An 8,336-nucleotide genomic window follows, 5' to 3' on the forward strand; every position below is an offset into this window, starting at 1 on the left:
GTAGGTCATTACAGCCAAAATGACCTACAGAGTGTGTATTCTAACAACAGACTTCCTAGCTGCCCTCCATGCTTTGTGGGAATGTTAGATAATGCTTTTTTTAAATGAATATTATATTTATCCTCTTTCCATGCTGAGAAAAGCCCTCAAACTTAACAATCTATTCATCCTGAGAGGTAGATAGCAGGAGGTTTCAGGAATGTTTCACAGGCTGAGTTTATCTGGAGATGGAAGTTGAAGCCAGCATAATATTTAGCTGTCATAAAAGATAAAGGGTTCTCAGAATGACATCTTCTCTGTGTAAGGGATTAGTTATTTTTTATGAAGTAGCTGAAAGGTGGGAAATAATTCAACTGTGCAATTGATGCAGCATACCTCTGAAAGGAATAATAACCATTTATGTAACATAGCCTATTATGTGCTAATGTATTTGGGTTTTGTTCATATATATCAAGGCATTAACAAAAGAAACACCAAATTAATCTCAGGCATTCAGGACTTTATTTTTCAAAGGTGAGTAACCAAAAGCAGAGCTGAAACCAAATTGCATGCATTTATAAGACATTGTCTCTGACACATAAGAATGAGTTACCCAGGTTTAATACTGGTAGCTGTAATAAGTTTGCGCTGGGTGGCTAGACTTCTCCATTCTTATTCTAAGTCCCTTCTGGCCTTCTTTAAAAGAATGAAAACACATATTTTGCATCAAAACCCTTTTGCAATATTAGAACCTTTTGCCACTGTTCATGCCATGGCATAACAGTGAGGCTCCCCCATCAAGGACTGATGTGGTGGTACAGTCTCCAGAGGAACCAGGTCAACCTCTTTGTCAATAAGCACACAATAAATGCTTAATTTAAGAACAGCCCCCACCACAGCTTGGGGTGTCTGCAGGCGGAAAAATAAAATAGCGGGGAGGAAAGAAAAAAGTCAGAAAGCAAGTTTAAAAACATATACATGGATGTAAGTACATACCTCCCAGAATTCTCAGTACAGGGATGATATACAGCTCATGTGCAAAATTGATTTAGTTATGGGATGAAACTCTCAAGTCTGACCCCACTGTATAACTAGACCTGATCAAAGCCCCATTTCACCATTGCTTCTGTTCAGGCTCATTTTCATGGAAAATGTAGAGCAAATGTTATCGCCCTAAAGACTGAATATGAACCCAGAGTACATATTACTTTGATGGCTCTACACAACATGCCCATAGAACATGCAATACTTAAGGATTTTACATAATGTATTTTTTTAAAGTGGGTGTCAGATTATGGATTCAATTTACGGATACATTCGCTCTGTTGTCTAAAGGGACTAATTAAAAGAGTGCTCCTTTTGCAAGTTTACTCATGCAAAATAGTCTTTTAGAATTGGGGAAAGTTCAGAAGCCAGGCACCAAAGTTCAAGTGCAAAAGTCTTTGTGTGCATAGTGCTCTCTTGTCCATTTCCCCTTCCAGCAGTTGTTTCCATTCACATGGATTCTTCAAAGCAGCTTTTCAGGATGCTCAGGGAGTTAACTGCTGACAGGAGGTATTTCAAAAGCCCCTACACACATGGCCCACTGCATTTCAGCCACTGTAAATGTTAATACCAGCTCTGGTTTTACAAAAGGTCAGCATATGCACCCATTATCTGTACGAGACAGAAAAGTGTGTATATAAGCACTCATTTCAACTGCCTAACGTGGTTTTTCTACATGAAACTGCACTGCAGACCAGAGCACACACTCCTCACAAGGTGAATGGGAATTTTATTATTGACCTCAGCAGAGCCAGAATTCTGCATATTCCAAGCACTGCAAAACAAGGCAGGCTCTTTGGATGTTATTAACAATAACAATAAGCCACCTGCCATTTTCACAAGAAAATTAAAATCTTATGGCTTTGGTCTTGAACAAAATAGGAAAAAATTGGTCTGCCTTTTAGAAACTGACAAAGAATCAGATAAAACTGAAGAAATTACATTAGCTTCTCCCAACTACATTCAAGAATTATGTTGCATGCTAAGAATACATAAACATGTAAGTTCACAGCTTTCAGGATATCAATGAAGAATCAATATTTGTTGGAAAGAAAAATGTTACAGATGCATCCATTTCCCCTATTCTGTAAATTTCAGCATAGTTTCAGCAAATTGGATATAGCAGCTTGATACAGAAGTCTACACATTCGTGATTAAAAAGAACAACAGAGCTTTTTCTGGATTAGCAGCTGCATAATGATCACATTCTGAAAGCTGATCCTCTAGGAACATAAAACAGCATGGATTATGGTGGTATTCTACATTTACAATCACTTCATGCTGCAGTCTTTCAAATCTTGTGCGTATTTCAGATCTTGTGGTGCATTTCCTGTGGCAATATCACAGTAAGCAGCACTTCCCAAATGAAGAGTGATGCTAAGGATGTGGGTTCTTATTTAACCTATCTCCTTTGCCAAATCTTCTGGAGTAACCACCCCTTAACCCAATTGGCACATAACAAAGGAAGCCCACTGAAACACAAAAAACAAAACCTATGCAAAATCCTCTTTGTCCCAGTAGCAAAATTTCCACAGTTAAATCATTCCTTATTTTGATTGTTCCCTTTCTTGGGAATAGCTTTGTTTGACACTGCGTTGTAATTAGTGTACTTTATGGCTTTTTTTCATAAACAAGGAAACACAACACAACAAAACTGATTGAAGCATTCTGTAAAAGTGACCCCGGGAAGTAGTGGAGCAAACTTACATAAACCAGGGATAAGCACTCTCCTGAATCAGCCAGTTTATCCAGCCTGGTGGAGGATTCCAAAGACTTAAGGATGGGTTAATTTCTTTAAAACTGGGCTCATGTTTTTGCTGCTGGGGGTTGGGGGGGACTGTTTGGTATACCTGAAGAGATGATAAACAAGCAGGAAACACTTGAGCTGCCATAAAATAAATAAGATATAGCCATGTGTTTAAAGGAGGCTGGGTCTGGATCCATGCTGCCTAGGGCAGGCATAGCCCTTGTTGCACAACAGAGGTTCATTACTATCTAAAGCAGGAATGAACAAAACAAACATTCAACAGAGCCAGAAATTATAAAATCAACTGGACAAAATAATGAACAAGCTTCCTAATACTTTCTAGCCTACTGACTGAATTATGGTAATGCTGATTTCCTACAAAGCTAATAGCACAGAAAAACACAGCTGTCAGATGGAGAAAAAGGCTGAACAACTTTCAGTAAAGCAGACAAAAATGCAAAAGAAAAATTTTAAAAATCCACTGACAAAACAAAATAGAGAAATAAAAAACTGGTAGCCAGTTAACTTTGGGTTATCGTTCACAACTCAAGAAAGGCCTTCAGAAGGCATCACACTACTTGAACTAAGACTGTCACATGAACCCCTCAGGAGCAACTATTTTGCCTTTAAACATAGTACTATTACTGTTTTGAGTGTCAAGTGCAGAAGAGGTTAGATTTTAGCCAGTGAATGGCAAGTGACAGCAGCTAATGATTTGCAATACACAGATGAGCTCCATCTTAACAAGGTCCACGTCCAGTTGAAGAAGTTGTTTCTCCCTCCATCTCCTCCTCTTTTCTTGTTGACCTTCAAAGAGGGAATTCAGAACCAGGCCCAGTTTTGCTTCTTCGCTCTCAGGCACACTTCCAGAACAAATCTAGAAATTGTCCATCTCTCTATCTCTTGCCAATCCCATTGGTTACTTTTGTTTTTGAATGGCGATTTCTCCTCCTAGATGAATGGCTCTCACTGTTGCTTGAGTGTTTGGGTAGACTATCTTCCATTCCTGACAAACAATTCACACACACACACGAGATATGTGGTTATTTTAAAGAAGTTCTTTTATTGCTCACAAATGTAGTCCCTGGATCTGTTAATCCATATTGACCCAATCTAGTTGAATACAGCATGCCATCTAGTGGTTTAACTACCAACTTATTCCCCTGCCCCTTGTTAAGGCACTGTTTGTATTAATGGCTAGACTTCCTAAATCTTTCCTAACTCCTTCTATTAGTAAAGTGGGTAGCTGTCATGTATACACTGGGTACTTCAACTATAAAAGCCAAGCTCAAGGAGAATCTCTCATTGGGCTGCCAAAGCATTCAGTCAAATCCCATGTCTAAATTTAAAAGTTTTATTAAAATCAAATATAAATGATGAGGAAGAAAACAGAGAAGTAGCATATAAAAAGACATACAGCAATTTGCTCTTTAAAAAAGTTAAAACATCCTTATGAGGACTAAGGCTCACACATGAGAATTTTTCATAGGGAATTAGTCACAGAGAGTAATTCTCATTTTAAAACAAATGAAATCAGGGACAGGTAGATAGGTCCAGCAGAGTACTGCTGACTGTGTGCATGGAGGATGCTTCAAATGTAGAGTACTGTGAAGTGGAGAAGCTATATTTGGTTTTTAAAGAGATGGATGCTTTTATCTTTAAGGCTTTTCTCCACACTCTGGTTCTGTGCATATGAGCCCATAACTGAAGGGAGGGGGGCTTCTAGGTGTCCAGCACAGAGCCACTGAAATTAAGAAGAATTAATAAAGTTTGGAAATAATATTTGAGAATCATTTTAAATGGAAAACTGTAGACTCAGTGGGATTAAATGGGAGAGCAGTGATTGGGTAGAGCCTATGTTACATTATATAGAACTGTCTTATGTACACAGAGAAAAACCAGGGGAGGTGAAGCTGAGAGAAAACAAGAAAAGGCACAGAAAGTATGGGGAATGTTGAACTGTGTCATTCTGCTCTGCTAGTGGATCCTAAGTTGCAGATGATGTGCAGAGGGAAAAACCTCTCAGGAGAGCACCCTGCCCTGTGCTAGTGCGAAGTTCTTATACACCTGAAAGGTTCTGTAGAACTCCACCAGCACTATTTGAGTTTACAAAATGACAGTGCTGGGTACTGCCCGATACTAAGAATAAAATCACTGAATCAATTTCGCTAGCTATGTTTTAATTATGACTGCTAGTGAATATACTAGTATAAAGGCTCCATTAAACACAGCCCATTCTGAGTAAAAATGCACAGCATTGTCCTGTACAGCTGCAATCTATGTGCACTTACATGGCAGTAAATCTCACTAAACTCAAGATTTCTGAGTAGGATTACTTCTGCATAGGATGGTGCAGAAGTAAATCAAGCACAAGTTAATATCTTTCTTAATGTAAGCCGTCCTGAGACGTTTGTAGGGGACAGGATAAACATCTTTTAATAAATAAATGAAATAAAATAATTAATGTTTAAAGGTTGAAAGCATAATTTTACAGATATAAATAAGGGTAAATAAGTAAATGGGAAAAGCTTGAAGAACAGTAACAGAAACAAATGAGAACAGATTGGGTCCACACTTGGTCATGCTTAAAGTAGGCCTACTGAAATCAGTGGGATTTAGGGTGACTAACTTGCCCAATAAATTCCAGTGGGTCTACTTGAAATGTAACTAAGCCAGATCCATTCATACATATATTTTAGTAACAAACTTGAAAAAGATAAAATGTCGGATATTGACGTAGTATCTTCCATAATAATATCTTCCATTGATGTAATATCTTCCATAATAATATCTATTATGGAAGATATTGTTAGAGAATAAAGTAAATGAAGGAGGAGCAGTGCAGTCAAAACAGAAAAAGAAAATAAACTTTCACAAACAATAATTTAATCCCCAATATGTAGACTCTGGATAGAGTGCATGATCCATATTCTGGGTTAAAGAATTATAAACAGGAATATATATATATATAGGAACTGGACAAACTGCAGGCTGTACTTCTGAAGAATGAATACAGCAGACAAAAGTTCACAAAAATTTTAAACTACCATATAAGGTTTACTTGTGCTACAACGTAACCCATTCAAAACTATTTTAATTCAAATCCTTACAAAAACCAAATATATGGAAAAACAAGCTGGCATGTTTCAAAGAAGAAAAACAAAATAAGGAGTATAAAGGTAGGCCACCTAGGTTGTTAAATAAACAGCAAGATTGTTTTCCAATATTTTAGAAAAGTTTTATTTTGTTTCAGGTTAGCATAAGATTAGAACATATTCTAAAATGGAAGAAAGAAAAATATTACTGGGAAGTGATGTTAAGTGATCATTCTACAGAAAAATATGCTTGTTTTCTCATATGCTAGATATATAATATAAAGAACAGATAAGTTACATAATTTTAAAATGTATGCTATGGTTTGAGAAAGCAAACTTTTTTTTGGTTACTAAACTTTTTATTTCTAAGTGGGTTGGCATTGATTTCAAAACTGAAAGGAGATACATAAGGAGTAGGATGTTAAAATGTGCACCACACACACCATTTTTTACTCCTCCAAACTCTTCCAAAGACGCAGAACAGCCTCCCCCAACCTGGCACCTTCCAGATGTGTTGGACTATAGTTCTGATCACCTCCAGCCAGTATAGCCAATGACCTGGGATTATGGGACTTGTAGTCCTAAACATCTGGAGTGTACAAGGATGGGAAGAATGGAAAGTGTATCTGTAACTGTCTCTCAGCTATGTGCAATTGAAGGGGCTCAGTGCACACAAACCGGCCCCAAAAGCTCCTGTGCTAATACAAATCCTTCTTATGGGGTGCATGAGTCCATCCCATACACTCTGCTACTCCTGCCCCTTATTTGCTGTTGGGAGGCTCTTACACTTACACTTTAGGCTCTTGACCTGCTGTGTTAACTCTTACCTAACTATTCCTGATTTGGTTACTTAAGTTTGGAGAGAGGCTCTAGAAATGCAAAACCAGCCACAAAGAACTCCCTGTGGAGGAAAATGGCCAGGCAAAATGGCCGCATAAGTAAGAGAAATAACCAGGCACTAAACTTTACACAGTATCACAACAGATTTCAACTGAAACACACTTCCTGTAATCAAGGCAAAACTTCCTGTTAAGTCATACTATAGTAAGCTGAATTGGGAGCAGTTAACCTCTGTATACAAGGGCTAGTTCATTTAGTTATTTGTTGCTTGTTTTGTATAAGTAGTTAACTGTTTCATATTTTCACATATGCTCTACACCAGAGTTGGGGGAGAATATTCATAGCCATGAGCAACAACTAAAGAGAAGTTGTTTGGTTTATGAATCCTACTTAATTTATTAATCCAAATTGGTCCACTAGCATTGAGATATACATATATAAACTTTATATATTTATATAAATTTATATCCCCCTTCATGGATCACTGCCTTGCCGTGGCGAAGGGGCTTGCGTAGCTCAATGAAGCTAGGAGCTATGCTGTGCAGGGTCACCCAAGACAGACAGGTCATAGAAGAGAGCTCTGACAAAACGTGATCCACTGGAGAAGGAAATGGCAACCCACTCCAGTATCTTTGCCATGAAAACCCCATGGACAGTACCAAAAGGCAAAAAGATATGACACTGGAAGATGAGCCCCTCAGGTCGGAAGGTGTCCAATATGCTACTGGGGAAGAGCAGAGGGCTAGTACTAGAAGCGCCAGAAAGAATGAAGCAACTGGGTCAAAGCCGAAAGGACATTCAGTTGCTGATGTATCTGGTGGTTAAAGGAGAGTCCGATGCTGCAAAGATCTATACTCCATAGGAACCTGGAATGTAAGATCCATGGATCAAGGCAAGCTGGATGTGGTCAAACAAGAGATGACAAGACTGAACATCGACATCTTAGGAATCAGTGAACTAAAATGGACAGGAATGGGTGAATTTAATTCAGATGACATCAGGTATACTACTGCGGGCAAGAATTCCTCAGAAGAAATGGAATAGCCTTCATAGTCAATGAAAGATAGGAAAAGCAGTACTGGGATACAATCTCCAAAATGACAGAATGGTCTCAGTTCGAATCCAAGGCAAACCATTCAACATCACAACAGTCCAAGTCTATGCCCCAACCACTGGTGCTGAAGAGGCTGAAGCTGACCAGTCCTATGAAGGCCTACAACACCTTTTAACTCCAAAAAATGATGTTCTTATCATCATGGGGGATTGGAATGCTAAAGTAGGAAGCCAAAAGATAACTGGAATAACAGGCAAGTTTGGCCTTGGAGTACAAAATGAGGCAGGGCACAGGCTGGTAGAATTTTGTCAAGAGAATATGATGGTCATAACAAACACTCTTTTCCAACAACCCAAGAGACGACTCTACACATGGACATCACCAGACGGTCAACACAGAAATCAGATTGACTCTGTGCTCTGCAGCCAAAGATGGAGAAGCTCTATACAGTCAGTAAACACTAGACCAGGAGCTGACTGTGGCTCAGATCGTGAGCTTCTTGTTGCAAAATTTAGGCTTAAATTGAAGAAAGTGGGGAAAAGCACTAGGCCACTCAGGTATGACCTAAATCATATCC

The 8,336-nt window shown here is 38.6% G+C and overlaps 1 protein-coding gene across 1 annotated transcript in view; it reads right to left on the reverse strand.

Moving 5' to 3' along the window:
- Positions 1-478: 478 nt before the first annotated feature.
- The window catches only part of PTDSS1 (phosphatidylserine synthase 1), a 34,738-nt gene continuing 26,880 nt past the window's right edge, over positions 479-8,336 (reverse strand). Inside the window, exon 12 of the mRNA XM_044424321.1 lies at positions 479-3,813. Coding sequence (XP_044280256.1) covers positions 3,667-3,813 — 147 coding nt within the window. The 3' untranslated portion in view covers positions 479-3,666. The remainder of the gene's footprint in view (positions 3,814-8,336) is intronic.

Source organism: Varanus komodoensis, unplaced genomic scaffold, assembly GCF_004798865.1.
Source record: "Varanus komodoensis strain SLA01 unplaced genomic scaffold, ASM479886v1 scaffold14_1, whole genome shotgun sequence".
Lineage (NCBI taxonomy): Eukaryota > Metazoa > Chordata > Lepidosauria > Squamata > Varanidae > Varanus > Varanus komodoensis.